Raw genomic sequence first — 17861 nt, forward strand, 5'->3', positions numbered from 1 at the left:
AATAAATACATAAAACAATATTATTATTGATATGTTTAGTGTTGGAAACATTAAATAATGTCTAAAGTTATAAGTTATAACTAATGGAAGGAGTTTTGTTTTTGGAAAATAAATAAATAAATAGTGTCTAAAGTGTTATATGTGCAACTCACACAAAGAGCCTTCAAACAAAGGGCCATATAACCCAAGGCAATATGTTGCCTATACTTTCCTATTGTCCCATAAAAATAGATAAAATGATGCACATTGATTGGAATCATAGATTGACATATTCGCATTCGTGGGGAATACGAATACATGTAAATGTATTCATTTTCTTCTTCTTTTTTGAAAAAAAACTTGTTTTGTTTGGAAAAAAAAACTGTGCAAGGAAGTGAACAACGAGCAGCAAGCAAGGAGCCTCACCTTGTTCCCTATGCGTGCTTACACCCTCGCCTCCTTCTGCATCCTGTTCTCAGCCATTAAAATAGGGTTTCGGCTAAAACCCTAATTTCGATCATATTTGTTCTTTTCGGTTTGCATCCTCGCCTCCCTCTCATGCTCTATGTAAATCCTACATCCTGTTCTTGGCTGCAAACTCAGGGTTTCATTGAAACCCTAAGTTTAGTCGAAACCCGAATTAATTAATTATTAATGTATTAATTGATTATTAATATTTTTCAATGAGTTAATTTAATTTTTAATTAATTAAGTAATGTATTAGCAAATTGATTAAAGTATCAATAAATTAATTCATTATTAGTAAATTGATTAATTATTAATGTATTAGTAAATTAATTATTGTCTTAATGATTTAATTAATGTTTTAGGGAATTATTATTTTTAGTGAATTAAATCATTTTTATTATATAAATTTAAAATGAATGGTTTTATAATATTCTTGGGGTATTTATTCATTCTTGAATATTACGAATATCACGAATGCCAAAATTTCATGAATATCACAAATGGGTCAATTTATGATTGTAATGAATGGAACCAAAGGAAGAATTTATAAGTTCTGAAAGACCATAAGGAGAGAGAGAGAGAGAGAGAGAGAGAGAGAGAGCCCAGATTGATGTAGCTCAGTTGGTAAGGTTGCCCAATAGAGACCAAGTGGTCATGGGTTTGAATTTGGGTTTCGAACCCAAGACACAATGCTTGTAGTGTTATCGACTTACCACTAGGGTAAAGCTAAAAAAAGAGAGAGAGAGAGAGAGAGAGAGAGAGAGAGAGAGAGAGAGAGAGAGAGAGAGAGATGTCTTAGTTGGTAAGGTTGCCCAATGGAGACCAGATGGTCATGGGTTCAACCCCTACATTCCACAATGGCATCTAGAGAAATAAGAGTATATGAAGTATATAATAAAGAGGCGAGGGAATTGGGTTTAGAACCCATGACGCAGTGCTTGTAGTGTTACCAACTTACCACTAGGGTAAGGTAATTACGAGAAAAGAGAGAGAGAGAGAGAAAGCATAATTTCATGAGATCATTTGGTTACTCCTAAATGGTTAGGTAATGTTGCAATATTGAGTTTGGAAATGCACTTCATGGTCCATAGATTTGCATTATTATGAGATATGTATAAACAACATCAACCATGGATATCTATGATGCAATATTTTATTGAGCATGAAAGATTGGTGCATGGGAAAACTAAGATTCAAACATTGTGGTGGTCATTGCTCAATGGATGTATTCCTCTAAAGATTCAACATTCTATATGTGCTCAACAATATGTAAGGTTATAGCAATATGTGTTATATTCTTTTCAGCGGGTGCCATCAAGCAATCGAGAACTTTGTAATTTATTACAAAATGTGTTGCTCGTTTCTCTCATTTGTTGCATTGTCACATAAAACAAAAGCTAAGATCTCAATTTAATTGTTTATTTCAATTAAGGGTGTCGAGACACGTGGGTAGGAGATAGAGTGAGAGTGAGAGCGATAACGAAAGAGAGAGGGTGTGTGTGTGTGCGTGAGAGAGATAAGACTTGAAATAGAAATGAGATTATATTATGATGAAACAAGATTGCAATGAGTAGGCTAAGAGCTAAAGATTGGTGTTGAACCGAATGAGTTGAAATGAATGTGTGGACACTTATTTATAGATCCTTATGGAGTATTCTAGAATGTTCTAGAATATTTTAGATTTTTATGATAAGAAATATAAACATGAAATATTAAAGGATATTCTAGAATAATCTAGAATGTTCTAGAATATTCTAATATGTCGTAATAACTAAAAATATAATTATTATAATCACATGACATATATGTTATTTCAATGGTTAAGGGTTCAACATATAGACCAAGAAGTCGTGGGTTCGATTCTTGATAAGCCAAAATGTTGTCTTCATGACAGAGGGTTGTAGAATTGGGGGACGTGGTTGATAACGAGACTCAAGGTTGTCAAAATTTGATGATGCTAAATTATGGTTATGTATTCCCCCCAATTATGGATTTGTTTGGGAGAAATTACAATATACTATTGTTGCATGGATCTTTTCCAATGAAAACAAATGGTGTCCTTTGGATGGATTGATAATTAAAGGGATGGTATACACTTGTTATAGGTGACTACAAATATATTGCATTATCATGCAATGACATCATTTTCTTGGCAATCACCTAAAGCTAAAAGGGAGTGGAATGTAAGTAAAATATAAGGTGGTAGCAAATATTGCAACACGGTCAGTATTCTCATTGTCATTTCGTGCAAAGGTATTCATATGGAGAGTCATGATTGGTGGACAAGGCGATAAGGACTAAGTTAAGATACATCCTTCTTTTGTAGCATTCCATTAGAGGACAATACACAAAGGTTCATTGAATGACCTTTAGCACATATCATTTGTAAGTACTCGTCAGAGATTTAGCAGGTTTTATCATGTTGTTATTGAGATCTTAACAATGGGTTTCTGTTCAATACATTCAAAATGGTTCAATGATGAGTTGGAGATCTTGTTCTAAATATACGATATTGGGAACTACAACACAATTGGAATATGCGCAATGCTTTCATGATCGATGGTAGACATGGGGTGAAAGCCTATGTGAAGAAGTTGAAAGGCATTATCATGTGGAATTTTTGAATGTTAGAGTATGTGGGGATCATTTACTCAAGTGCATATTCAAGTTTTCTAATGGTTTTAGAGCATATCCCTTTGCCTAAATAGGTAGAGAAGACTAAGAAGTTGTAAGACCAAAACGACTTCAACCAGCCATCAGAAATGCCTTTATCCTTCCAGCTATTGCGAGTTAGGGCAACACCCATTGATTTAGATCCAATGATTTGCCTTCCTAGCTTGGTAGTGTACTCGAAAAACCGTTCAAGTTTGTCCGTTCCCGGTTTCTGCCACCACACCTCTAGTGGATCCCAATCCAGATCACATATGGGCTTGTTGTCAACTATCCAAAGCTTACAATCAGATTGCAGCTTCCCTGGGTCCAGGTTTACTTGCCACTTCTTACCTTCTAGCATTGCCACTCGTATTGCCAACCACTGGCCATTGTCTGCCAAAGCACTTAGGTTGCCCCACCATCGATACTCATTAGATGGCCATTAGGTTGCCCCACCACTGGCCATTGTCGTTTTGGAGGAGGCTATGGGCATTCGATATGCCAGAAAAAATAAAGATTTGGTTGTGGCTTCTTAGTCACAAAGCTGTACCAGTGGGGGAGTGGCTTAGGTGTCGTGGTGGTGAGGCTGGATGCAAAATTTGCGGTCACCCTTTGGAATCAATTCCTCATTGTTTTTGGAATTGTAACGAGGCTATTAACATTTGGGGTAGAAGTCTTCGAATAGTGGCAGCATGCGGCGTGAATGGGAGAGTTGTATGGGGGTCCGTACAGGGGCTGAAGTTAACAGGGGAAGGTTGGGCTGAACAGTTAAACCCTCACGGACATGGATTTATAGTGCAAGGTGGTAAGGTGTTTCAACGGGTTGGAGTTCGACCTGGCACTAACTCAGAACATTTTGAAGAGATATGGAGGATGGTGGCTTGTTTATCGGTCTAGCACATTTGGACCAACCGCTGTAAGTTTGTTTTTCAACAACAAAAGATCCCTAATGGTGAGGTATTAATAAATATCTGGTTTGAGTTGGTCTCTTGGCTGCAAGGACGATACAACTCGATTAAGGGGGAATCTGATGCAGCTGAAAGATCTCGATCAAAGTTCTTGCTGAAATGGGGTAATTCTCCTATGGTCGGCAGATCATCATCAGGGCCTCAATGGCACTACCAAGCACCCCGATGGTTGTTTCCCCCAATAGTTTCCAACAACGTCTAGGTGCTGTAAATTTGTATAGTTATGGTACAAATAACTAGGTTATTGGAGTTGTTTGGATACGTTTGTTGAAAATGAGGTGGGGACTATGTCCACTTTGGTGGGAAGGCCAGAGTGAGGGCTATTGAGAGGAATTTTGAGAGTTCTATGATGTAATTTTGTTTGCTAACTAATGCGAAGCAGTATTTTTTTGGAAAAAAGAAGAAGAAGAAGTTGTAAGACCAAGTTACATACAATTAATATAATATAATTGTGTGCTTTCACCAAACGAGAGAGAGAGAGAGAAGTATGTTGGGTTGCTTTGAAAACATATGTAGTCATTAAACTATGTGATCCATATTGAATTATTTCCCATGGCGTACTTTGAGAACATACTCATTAAGCGCATGATCCATATGCTAAATGGAGTTGTATGTCTTAACAATACAATGGATATGGTGTTATCCAGCTTACGTTGTCTTGTGTGTGTGTGTGTGCGCACTTGTATAGAGAGAGAGAGAGAGAGAGAGAGAGAGAACAAGGAACAGAAACTGCAAGCAAAAGGAAAGCTAAAACACAAAACTAGTATGCTAATATGTAACAAATTATGAGAAGTGCTCAAGTCAAGTGGCCCACTCAATGTGAGGATCGTGTGAGACCCAATACATAAGGAATAAAATGTAAAACTTTTTATCTAGAATTAAATCATTTAAGAATATTTAGAATGAGAAGAAATTGAAAGTATGCCGTGTTGGTTGGAATGTACAATATGCATGTTCGAAGGAGTTCCTTTCAAATCAATTTGAGGAATATTTAGTGTTAGAAGGAAATTGGAGGTAGGTGATGACTTTGCATACACCACAACATATATTAAAGGAACATCGAAACCAGATAATTGGAGAGATTGCCAATGTGTGTTGAAAAGATATGGATTGCAAGATTCCTACTGGGTTGAGGTGATTAACACCACAATCGTCATCTCAAAATTTTACATCAACAATTGAAAAGATGATGCAATGGAGGCATATTAAGGTAAGAAAACTTTTCCCGTGCATTTGAAGACATTTGATAATGTATTCTATGTGCACATGCCTGGCGTGTGTAGGGCAAAGCTAGATGTTAAGAGCAATGTATACATCTTTATTGGATATAGCCCAAAGTCTCAGCCCCATGGGCTCTATGATGTTACTTGAAAGAAGATGGTATGAGATTCTATAAATGTGCATATATACCTTGGGTAGAAATTTTGTGACACCAAAAGTAGGATATATTGTGAACTATCAAATCACAAAACATTTACAAGAGCTGAAATCCAAATATTGCTACAAAAAAGAATATTTGATCAATTTAGCACAAGATGGGATGACACTTTCTTAATGGGTGGATTAGCACCCTAACACTAGATGAGGAATGTAGCTCAAATAGACGGTTTGGAAGGTCAAGAAGAATTGAGGGGAAAACACATTGAAAGCGTGTGATGGATCAAAATGTCAAATTTGCTCTCGTGATGAATATAAGGAGTTGAGCTCTCTTTGGATGAGACAAAAAGGAACCTTAGGTGGAATGACTATGGGGTTTGAATTAGAAGGTTTTTTGTTTAAGGCGACAAAGCTAGTGTAACCTAAAAAAGGTACATCTATATGAAGTACCAAGAATTTTTGAAACATTTACTCTAATGCAAAGAATCAATGTTGACTAAATGGCCTTGGTCCTTGGAAGTGTGCAAGATGCAAAACTAACCAAAATACTAGATGGATGTGAAGCTTGTGTTCCTATATGGCTACCTCAAGTAGGAGTTATTCATGGAGAAAATATCAAGTTCTTAATTATGTGATTCAATAATTAAGGGCTTTATATTGCGAAAATCTCTATACGAGTTGAAGTAAGTACTCATGGTTTAGTGCAAGCGTATGATTGTATTCCTCATAGAAGAGAGATTCAAGAGGTTTACAATTAATGCAACCCTCTTTAAAAGTGAATGTAAGCATATATGTAGTGATCCTTGTGTTGTAAGCCTGTGCGTGGACAATATGGGCAACACAAGCAACAATAAAGTCAATCTTCATCTCACTAAGAAAACCCAAGTTCCACATTCAAGTTAATAGATTCCACTTTGTCACACTTCTGTATGGGGCTAGAGGTGTATCAAAGGAACAAGGCGATGTTTGTTGCTCACTTAGTTCTAAATAATTTGGGATGTAAATTTCCTTTCACATGGATGGAAGCCAAAGCCAACTTGAAGTTGACAAACATTAGGAATCCAAGATTGGGAAAGCATACCAATATCAGGCTTTGGTCTAGAGTCTCTCATAAATGTCCATGACAAGATAAACATTGTTTATATTGTAAGAGAGTTTAGAAAAAGTCATTTGCAAGATGCAAATATTGAAGTACTTCAAGTGTACAATTTAGATTTGGAATTGAGTTTCAATGGTAAGATAGTGTGATTCTAAATAGGGGCTAGATATCTATAGGAAATGTCTACTTTTTATTTTTTTCCCCAATGTTTGGAATATTTTCATTGGACTAGAAAGAAGCAATTAGGTGTCCCAATGTCCTAAGCAAAAGTGGAGTAAAAGGTGGTGTGCTATGTAGGGTTTGAAGCACTTAGAAGAAATTGGGATTCTAAATGAGTTGGCACCAACGTGCATAACATGGGATAGTTTATTGCATTGCTATCACAATGAGTATGGTGTCCCAAAGGCACACCTAGCTTATCCATATATAGTTTTGGTTTACATGAGAAATTATTCCGTGTTGAGAAGGTGAATTTGGAGTGGTATATTGAGCACAATCATATGGATCTCTCTCTACAAGGACATCATAGCAAGCATAAACTTTGGGAAACTTTGAAATAATAAGGATATTGACTTCACATGTTCATTGTTTTTAAGAAACGTTGCAATATACTTCTAGCCCGTTCTACTTGTTACCTTGAGCGTTTAAAAGTAGGTAAATGTTGATTAATGGCAACTTGCGGAGGAAAACTAATTTTTTTTTAGTCACATAAGTCATGTGTTCTTCATTACTTTATCATTCTTATCTTTGTTTATTTACTTGTACTTTATCACAAATTTTTATACCACTTGGATGCAGGTCTCATCTTTCCTTTTAAGGTTAGTTTTTTTACAAGAGTTAGGAAACAATAGTTGTACATCACTTGTTTCCAGTTGAAGGTTGTTTATCTCTTAAGAGGAATGATGACGCTATTATACATTTGCCCTATGTCCTTTAACATGACTTGTTCTTCGTCAACCTTTGTGATTCACATTCATGTGTAAATAAAAGTGAATTAGATAATAGTAATTCACATCCTCTTCTCATATATGATCACATTGGTACATACTTGTGATGTGTCAAAGAAGAACAACAAATTGACAAAAACAAGTCTCTAAACCATTGTTGTTGCATGGTACACAAGTACATACTCTCGAGAAAAGCTTGAATGCCTTTTGAAGTTGTATACCTCAAAAGACTTTCTAAACCATATGAGGTGGATAAGTACATAGACAATGTGTTGTGATACAAAATGGTGTTGGGGAGATTGTCCTAATCAATTTTCTTTACGAAAGACACTAGTGTAACAAAATCTTCACTCACATGAAACCCATTTAAAATTTAGATGTGTCATTACCTTGTGCATCCTTATAGTTGAAGCATATTAGGTGTTCATTTATGTATACTTTTAGCAATAACAAAGGTTGTCACAAATTCTCCCAAACAAGACTTATAAAATGTATGTTAAATTCTTAAAGGTGTTACCTTTGGAAATCAATGCCTATTGAACAACACCATGCTAGTAAGTATTTTCATTGATCGTAAAAAAAAGGTCAATGAGCTCTCCATCTAACATTGTCATCAATGTCTCTCCAATTTGATTTTATCCGTGCATGGTTTCAATCTCATGTTTTGAGGTATCAACTTTTCAAGTATGTATAAAACAACAAATGGGAAAGTGCATCCTTTATCTTGTACCACAATTAATCAACTTTTCAAAGACATATAAAAACAACAAATGGAAAAGCGTATCAATATCTTGTCCAATACTTAATTGCCTCACCAAAAAGAAGCACCAACAATATTTTACTTGGAAACAACAACATCTAAGTTTATCTTGAAAAGATATGTCTTATCCATTTCAAAACAATTTTTTAATAAAGATTCTATTATTTTTCATCTTCTCCCACTAACAAGATTATGGTTATGTGTCTTCACGGCCCCAAGAATGATTGACAATGGTTATATTATCACAAACATGCAGATTAAACTTATTGTCAATCTAAAACATTCTTACGCTATGATCTAATTCATTAGTTAATCAGGTTCACACGAAGGCCAAATGACAATACCTTAGTTACTGTTTTCATAAACCATCAAATATAACCAAAAATGATACTGCACATGGAATCATTTTTGCCTTAGGGATAGAGCAAGTGAAGGTTTCACCTTGCCTTGATTATTACTAGGATTTTTACAATAACCATATGTCCAACTACTTATCATGGATCCTTATTTTGTAGCGCACACAAATACATTTTGATTCATGAAATTTCAATCATCATACACTACAGTCTTGGTATGGTAGAGGTAACAAGTCCCTATGCAATTTCCCTTCCAACAACTTTGAACCATGTAGTGATGAATAGGTTCTTGTTGTAGCAAATGAATGAAAGAAGCGGAGAACAAAGTGTTTTTTTTATGGATCCAAGTCCCATATGTTGCATTGGATCAAGTGATGGAAATATTACCGAATTTTCATGCTTTTCAAATAATAATGCTCATTCCTTTATACTAATAATAACATTTAACCTTCAATCTTATCATTTGTGCCACGTATTTCAGAAGTTCTCTTTAAAATTATTCTGGGGGCGATATGGTCTACACTTATCCACGATGAATTCCTGTGAGTGACATATTTCTTCACCAAATTATTTATCACGCCGGTCTATTCCTATGGTATGGTCTATTCTCATCAACAATGAATTACTATGAGTTATATTTCTTAACCAAAAAATATTCATACACATCATGTTCCTCCTAATGGAGGTCCTTGCTTACCTATCCATCTTTTGTTTGAGGTTCCACACACAATGAAACTCGAGGTGGAGTATTGTTATTGTGGCAAGAATGATGTTTTCGAAAGATATGGATATTGTAAATGCAACCATTATGAGAAAACATGTGATGCAAACAAAAAAAATAGAAGAGGGTCTACCATTTTGTTTCAATTGTAGACAACAAGAAAAGCATTGCCTTCATTTAAAGAGAGGTTAGGTCCTCTAAATCTAGTGAGGACTGAATATTGGCACATTCACTCAATGATCTAAGTTGGTTGATAAATGAGATTAGAAGCAAAATGAAGAAACTTCACACAAGTAATTTTGATGGTTGTGTAAGTAGAAAGAATATGGTAGTCCACCATCGTTCACACAAGTCTAGTATAACCGAACTACTACACACATGGCTCATTGCATTATGGAAGGAACGGGTTATCTTATCCTTTCATGGCTAGCAAAATTAAGTAACATTTGCATTCTCAATACTACACTAAAGAACATAACAGATATTGTGAAGCTTTTGTTTTACAACTCTTATGTATGAATTGGAAACAATGCCTATGTGTCTCTTCTCAACAAGAACATAAAGAGGAAGAGCAAGAAATATACCATAATAACATATTATAAATATGCTACTACAGTATGGAGAACAACAATGCATTATGGTATAATTATGGTATAGGAAATGTTCTTTCACATGCAATGAAATAGTTGGAAGATTTTCATTTCATTATAAAAAGAAGAGCCCATGAATACCAACATCAAAAGTAGCAATAGTTTGAATCGAGTCTTCACACGTGTGTGTGGTCTAGAGATGGGATTGAGCATGTTAATATGCATTTTATATACCATTGTTTGTCACATAAAACTTTTAAAAAACAGCCACTAGATCAATATACTTGAGCAAGCAACTTTGGCAACACATGGTAGCCTAGAATTAGATTGGAGCCAAATTCTCCGCCAATAAATGCTTCCATTTATTTATTTTGATAATTTGAAGTACTTAGCTAAAACATTTAGTATCCATATAAATATGAATCATAATTTACTAGTTTTCATGTGAGCTCTGATTCATGAATCCAGATACCATAAGAAATGTGCATCTGAGCAACATGCCTGTTTGCTCTTTCACATATATCTAATCCCACAAACATTTGAACTGTTTCCTACATGTACAACTAATTATGATGCAATATGTTTTGAATCAATGAAAACATTTGTAATTGTTGTAAATTTCGTTACACATCATCTGTGACATATATTAACCTTCCAAAATTATCCACCCCATAAAAAAGCCTCAGCTAATAATCGTATAGGAAAAAATTCATTGACCAAGAGAGCACTGTCCAGAATTGATGTTTTCTTCTCATATATTAAAGAGGTTCAAGAAAATAAAACTACTTATATACATATTTTGTTCCTCAATCAACTGCTTTAGCGGGGTATTTACGTCTCAAAATCCATTGGAAAAAAGCATGTCCTAAACTTTATTTAGAATAGTTTCGGACATCTCGCAACCTTTAATGAGAGACATATCTAGGCTTATGAAGTAAATAATGGATTCTTTTTCTTTTTCTTTTTTCTACAATCATCTACAAAAAACAGCCAATAATGCAAAACAACCATTTCCGAGCTTTTTTTTCTCTCGGATAATAATTTAAAAATCAATTGCTGTACTTCCTATTTTGAGTCCAGTGTCCGCCAGTTGACTTTTGTACAGTGGGTGGATTGGGTTTGCCCCGCACGACTTGCACCGCGGTCTTCGGGAGGTCTGGAATATCGAGGACTTGCACGACACGTTGCTTTTTTGCTGACATTGCCCACAGACATTCATGTTAGGAACCAGACCAACAGGAAAAAACCATATAACTGAAATGCATGACACAAAAACAAAAACTTGCTGAAGCTGTTTCTTAGAAAAGAGAAACACAAATTAGACGAAGCAAAATAGCAAGAAAAATGCTCACCATTTTCTGCTTGTTGATACCCTTGATGAAGTTTCCTCTTTGCATTCTCGAGCTTCTGATCGACCAAGCACTTATCAGTCTTCTGCACAGAAAGCACTTGAATCTTCAGCAAAACGAAAATAGGCATCCTGATTAATTGTTTGCATTAATGGATTGGTGTATATTTATATATATCCCAACAGTTTTGGAAATAAACATCAATGATGAAACAATACATAATATAGCCAAATCGCGAGGCACGGAGGGGAACAAACAAAATTCATCCAATAATCTTGTGGGTTTACAGATTAACATGGCTATACATGTGAAAACAAAATCAATTTCGGAAATGGAAATTGCATCTGCCATCAATAAAACATAGCATCATAATGTCACCAAGTATGAATGATGCCATATTCTAAAGCACACTTTCCTACGGACATCATTGATAAACAACATAGCATTATATAGCCAAAGTCCAAAGCTTGAAAATAAAAAAGACGGGTGACGAGAATACCCCTATATAGATAATTGGGGTAGTAAAGAATTTACAACAATAGAGGAGTATTTGGCAATTATTGAAAACTCAAGAGCATTCTAATCAATATGAAAAACGATTTGTATTGCCCATAAAGAAATTACCACAGCTGAAGATTTCTGAGCAATGTCAACATGTGGTTGAGGATCTAATATGATTTTCCTCCCTGAATCATGGATTGATTTTGATGTCCTAACAACAACAGAAGCTGAGACACCCTTCAAAGGTCTATCATTCCCGGGAATAGACTTTGAGGTATGACTGTTGTCCACTTTACTCGTTTTCCCTTTCAAGGCAGACATGGCAATGGGTGGGTCACGGCGGGTGGCGCTCCCTCTCTCCTCTGGTATTTGTATACTCCCCGATTGCGATTGTGACTGTGATTGTGAAAAGTAGTCAAGATTGTCTTTAACCGAAGGGTCATTGGAGTTCAAGGTCATGTTATGCTTCGTTCGCCCACCTGATAAACAATAAGAAGGTTTGACCTTGTTTATTTTATTGCGGTATAAAAAATACTCAAATATATCTAATGAGATCTTGATGAGTAAAAAGGTGAGAAGTTTGCACTGAAATGCTTACCTCCTCCACCTTCAATGAAGCTAAAAAGCTGCAAATAAACATCCAAATCAGAAATTTCATCACTTATAAGACCTTGGGTCAAAAAACTTCAGATACAAAAAAATCACCCTATTTTGAGGTATAAATCATTATCGAACTAAAGCTATGAATCAGTTTCCAATTTTTATATTTCTATTCCCTATAACATCAATGTATATGAGGATAAATCTAAATCTATATGTACCTCGGACAAATCCACCCCCGATGATGCTCGACCTTCCAACAGTGCATCTTCATCAACCAGAGATGAGGGAATTCCATGATGATCATCATCATGACTTTCCACAAATTCTTCACATTCTGAAATTCAACCTTATCCTTGTTTTTCTTTTGATATATGAGGTTTCCAAAAGAAAAACATAACATCATGGGAGAATGAAATTTAACCAAATCAGTTAATTTGTAAATGACAGCATTGTTTTGTGGACCATTTGCTTCTTGATTCACAAGAGAGAGGACAGAGAGAGAGAGAGAAAGATTGCATTGTCACCTGTGCCAGTGTCCATGTTCACACCTCGGGCACTATTTACCCACTTATCAACAAGCATTTTCCAGTGTCTGCTCAATTCAACAGGCCAAATTCAAAAAATGTGTGAGGAATCTTAATGAGAATCAAACCCATGACGACTGTAAAGAGATTCAACAAATGCTGTGATTGCAATTTGAACCTTAAAAAAATATTTGCATGGAACAAGCGATCCTTACTTTACAAGCTCCTTCACTAAGCATCGAACTTTTCTCGAAGAATGCTTCCGGAGACCATTCACGTGCTTTCCTATTTCAGTTGACTGTTGCAAAGCATGCACAGTATATATGTAAATAGATTTGATATTTAGCCATTTCAATGACAAATTTTTGTTTTTTATATTGAGAAACATTTATATTTGAGGTTAGACTAAACCACAAAATTATCTAATGAACATCAACAAAGATAACTACAATTAATATGAGATTTAAAATTAATGCCTCTCTCTCTCTCTCTCTCTCTTTCTATACATATATAAAGCTTAATCACGATGAAAAGAGATTTATCTCTAATTCATACCTTTAAAGCTTCCACTGTGATCTGCATATATTGGAGTCTTTGTAAAGACTCTAGAATGACTTTCTCTGGCTGCAAAACAAGAAAATTTAGTGTATAGATAATACTAACAAAAGCAATGATCCACATAAAGAAAAATATAAGGAAAAAAAGGCATCAAAATTGAAGAAAAACACTATTAATATTACGAGATGCATCAAATTTTGAAGAGAAAACATCAAATTTAGCTAAAAAGCCTCATAGAAAATCATGGGAAAGAGAAACTTTAACAGAAAGAAAAAACCATTGACAAAATGCACAACAAAGTGAAAGAAAAATATAGCAAAAGATCATCAAAATGGATGAAGAAAAACATAACAATAAAAAACGAAAGAAAATTTATAGCAACAGGAAACGGAGGGGGAAAGCAAACAAAATTGACAGAAAAAACATAGGAAACATGGAGTAGATAAAGAAATAAAACATACTTGATCAACGTCCTTGATGCTTTCCTTAATGATTTCAATCTCTCTGAGGACCATGGTTTCTTCATCAAGTTCGGCTTCATCATCGAATCCATGATGATTCCTTTTCCCATCTTCATCACAGGTCTTTCCATCACTTTCTACACCATTTCCTTCTTCTTCTTCTGCTTCTTCTTCTTCTTCTTCTTTGTCGTCGTCGTCATCATCAATGTGATCAATATGATCAAGACCACTACCATCAAATGCTTCCTCTGTTCCTTCACCATCCCTAACCTCACCTTCTTCTAAGATAAGGTTTGGATTAATATTATGACTATGACGACGATGATGATCATTACCATTGCTATTATGATCATTTTTTGTATCCCTTATACTAGAAAGATTCCTCGAGAACAGAGTTTCTGCTATTTCTACCCTCCGTTCCCGGAATTCTTTTGGGTAATCAGAAGCCGCCAGGTGGATAGCCGAGTGGATAACCTGCCAGATGTTGGCACCTGATTGGATAAGATAACTCCTCAATTCATCCATGTCACAGTTCACCATTGCAAGGTACAATTCTTGCTTTCGTTAGTAAATCAATCCCTGCTACTCTCTCACGGATAGCAAATCAAACCCTAAAATGTCCTTACATGGGTATACACATATTTCCTATCTTTCTCTTTTTCTTCCTTCCTTTCTCTCTTTGTTGTTAAAAACAGAGGAAGTATGATCCAATGAACTTTTATTTTGTTTCTAATGTTCTTGGATCAAATAAAACCTTATAATAGGTTTCTATATGCATACATATCTCTTTATTTTCCTTCTCTATCCGCCTTTCTTTCTCTGTGGAGTGGCAGAATAGCTATGAAACAATTAGCTTTTTCCCCTCTTTTTCCTTGAGTTAGCGAACCAAACCCTAAAGTGGGCTTATGATGTACACATCAAACAATGAGATGATCAACGCTATGCAAAGAGAGGGGGGGGGGAAAGAGGGGGAGATGCATTGCAGAAGAAGGGAGGGCACAACTCTGTTTCTTTTCTGTTGGCATAGAGAGAAAGAGGAAAGAACAAAAAACACACACAGAGGCAGGCAGGCACAGAGAGAGAGAGAGAGAGGTTTTCACCAAAAAAAAAAAGTTTCTCTCTCTACCCACTAGGCTGATTTTTCACTGATTTTCTTCTTCTACTTTTCGTTTCAGAAATGGGTCTCTCCTTTCTCTCTAGAGAGAGCGACAGAGCCTCGTATATATGTACGTATATGTATGTATGTATAAGGTATCTGGTTCTGATCCATACTCTCTCTCTTCCCCTGCTCCTCTCTCTCTCTCTCTCTCTCTCTCTCTCTCTCTCTCTCTCTCTCTCTTCCCCTGTTCCTGTTCCTCTCTCTCTTCCCCTGCTCCTCTCTCTCTCTCTGGTTGTTACTACTACACACACATACATACATACTCCAAAAGCATCATCAGAGAAATCATAAATTTGAGCCAACCCAAGTTTCAACCCTTGTCCTCGGCCTCGTATAATTTCGGTCTCGCCTCAACACCTCAAAAACCAAAGAAACTTCCAATCAAATTCGTGTGTCTTCGCGTCCACTCGGAACTTTTGGCGGACACATTACACGGAGCCTTTTTGAGGCACTGATTATTAACATGTTGACCCGCACCAATCATCTGATCCATAGTTTTCTCGGGCTCCAGTTTGTGCCGAGGGAACTTGCCTCGCTTAGGATCATCTCACATTGTAGGAGATGCACATAGAGTATTTCCGTTATGCAGTAGAGGATGTTTGCATGCAAGGCAAATCATATTTCATCAATGTTTCTCTCGAGATCTAGACTAGGGCAGCATTTGATTACAATTGGTCCTACACACACACACACACATATATATATGCAATAGCTCTTTTCACACTATGGCAGAGGTAGATAAAAATGAAAATGCAAGCAAAACACCAATATTTATTTTGGTTCCAATTTAGTATGGTAGGTCACAATGGCTAAAGACACATTTGGTTGCAATTGTTTCTCTTTACTATAAATGTTGGAGTGGTGATTAGTTTTAATACTTTATATATTATCCAGATAGTTTTAAATTTCTATTGTCCTTAAGAATGATCACTATTAACAAGAGCTCTAAAAGAATGCTAGCCAATCATTTTATGGTAGTATATGTAGCAATAATATGCACCAATAGTTATAGCAATCTTTACTAGTGGATGCGGTTAAACTTTAATAAGGATTCCATCTGCTAATTATTTAGATTCCCAAATCTTGCTTCAATATTTGTCATCTCGTATATAGGTGAAAATCATTTGATGTTCAGAACCATCACACATATAATGTCCAACTTTCCCAATAATTGTTGGCACTCTCTCAATGTGCACATCATTTTTCTTCATCGTCATAATCACTTATGGCTAATGACAGCCAATAAATGGCCATCTTGATGTCAGCCATATAATCCCATGTCACCTAGTTATGCATCACATGTCCTTAGAATGTGAATAAATCAATCAAGTTACATCACCCAACTCTACCACCTCACCTCAAGTCATAAAACCATTATGAAAGGAAAATGATCAAATACATGGGGTCAAGCTTAATGACAGGGCAGGAATTGAACCCCATGGAGGCAAACATCGTATATGACCCCAATGAGTATGTATGTTGACCAGATGTCAACTGGACACATCTATATATACTAGTGACAAATACTACATTGGAAATGTGTGTTGATTTAATTTAGCATGCTAGTTATTATAAATGTTTTTATTGTTTTTAATATTATTTATGTACTCGTTAATTAAGCAAAGTCTAGATTAGTTATGGCTGGTTACATTATTTTCCTAAGAAAATTAATCGGCTACCGTAACCTACGTATATGCCCAATGTGAAGTGTGCATTTTCTACAAATTGTTCCTTTCAATGGCTAATAAAGAGAATAGAACATATTTTTTATTGTCCACGGGGCCAAATTTGACCCATTGGACTAAATAAACATGTCATCTTGGACATAACTCGTCTTGAGGTGGGGGGTTCCTACTTTGTAATAAAAACTCCTCTTTGTGAAAATAATGGATGGACATATGTGCTCACCATTCTTACAGGATATTTGAGTACAATACTTAAATTATCGTGCTTGTCAAATAAGTCATCATACTTCTCACAAATTACCATATATTTTGAGCACTTGAGAAGTGATATTAATCCTTTATTACGTTCTCATTGTATATATTCATACTTACGTGATGATAGTCCCGATACTATCTCAAAACCTAACTTGTATGAGCGAGTTTGAAAAAGTGTTAAGGCTCATGGGGGGCACTGGGCAGTAAGATGTGGTTGGATATGTTTTGACATATTTGCATTATATAGAGGTCACTGAGGGTTAACATTTGTGATGTCCAAAGGTTGTCTTCTCTCAAATAACCCTATTAGACAATAGAATAAACTCATTAGCCACATTCTTGAATTCGTTTTGACACTTAGATTTAAGTCCTATATGAGGTTGATAATTAACCATTAAGATGAAACCATTGCAAATTTCTTTTAATTGATGAGACGCTCAATATGTTTTTACTAATCTATAAGGCAATGCATAATAACATGACAATGGCATGAAATAACAGTAGAGTGAACAATTACTATGACAAAGTTATTGGACATATCAATTAATTCAATGGGTAGAGAGTGATTGGTCTTCAAATGACCATAAACGTGTCAAGTTCGGGAACATGAAAGCAAGAGCATTTTTCAAGATTTTTTGGAAATATAATGGAATTTTTGTAAAATCGATTAATTTCTTTACTCCTCACCTCTTTTTAATTTTCTTTATGTACGCACATATCCTCGCATGTAGAATTTATTTATAGCCATGTCATTGTTTATCGATTTTGCAAAACCACGTGATTGAGGTGTAGTTTCTGATGAACCTTACAAATCAATCCATGCCATCACATACTTCCTTTTCTCCTTTT

At 35.6% G+C, this 17861-nt stretch overlaps 1 protein-coding gene across 2 annotated transcripts; it reads right to left on the reverse strand.

Moving 5' to 3' along the window:
• Positions 1-10645: 10645 nt before the first annotated feature.
• LOC147848780 (putative mediator of RNA polymerase II transcription subunit 26b) lies at positions 10646-14984 on the reverse strand. 2 transcript variants are annotated; one of them, XM_087338133.1, is made up of 9 exons: positions 13914-14984; positions 13450-13518; positions 13110-13192; positions 12895-12962; positions 12589-12704; positions 12366-12393; positions 11891-12246; positions 11270-11348; positions 10646-11112 (listed from the first exon to the last, which is right to left on the reverse strand). In XM_087338133.1, exons 1-9 carry the CDS (start codon positions 14451-14453, stop codon positions 10967-10969), a joined length of 1485 nt encoding a protein of 494 aa, XP_087194259.1. In that variant the 5' UTR covers positions 14454-14984; the 3' UTR covers positions 10646-10966. The 2 variants fall into 2 exon arrangements, with proteins under 2 accessions (XP_087194259.1, XP_087194257.1); XM_087338131.1 differs by having other exon boundaries at positions 11270-11351.
• Positions 14985-17861: the final 2877 nt, after the last annotated feature.

The sequence above is a fragment of the Azolla caroliniana genome, unplaced genomic scaffold, assembly GCF_043228905.1.
Source record: "Azolla caroliniana isolate FFs.n. ecotype wild unplaced genomic scaffold, voAzoCaro1.0.p SCAF_227, whole genome shotgun sequence".
Lineage (NCBI taxonomy): Eukaryota > Viridiplantae > Streptophyta > Polypodiopsida > Salviniales > Salviniaceae > Azolla > Azolla caroliniana.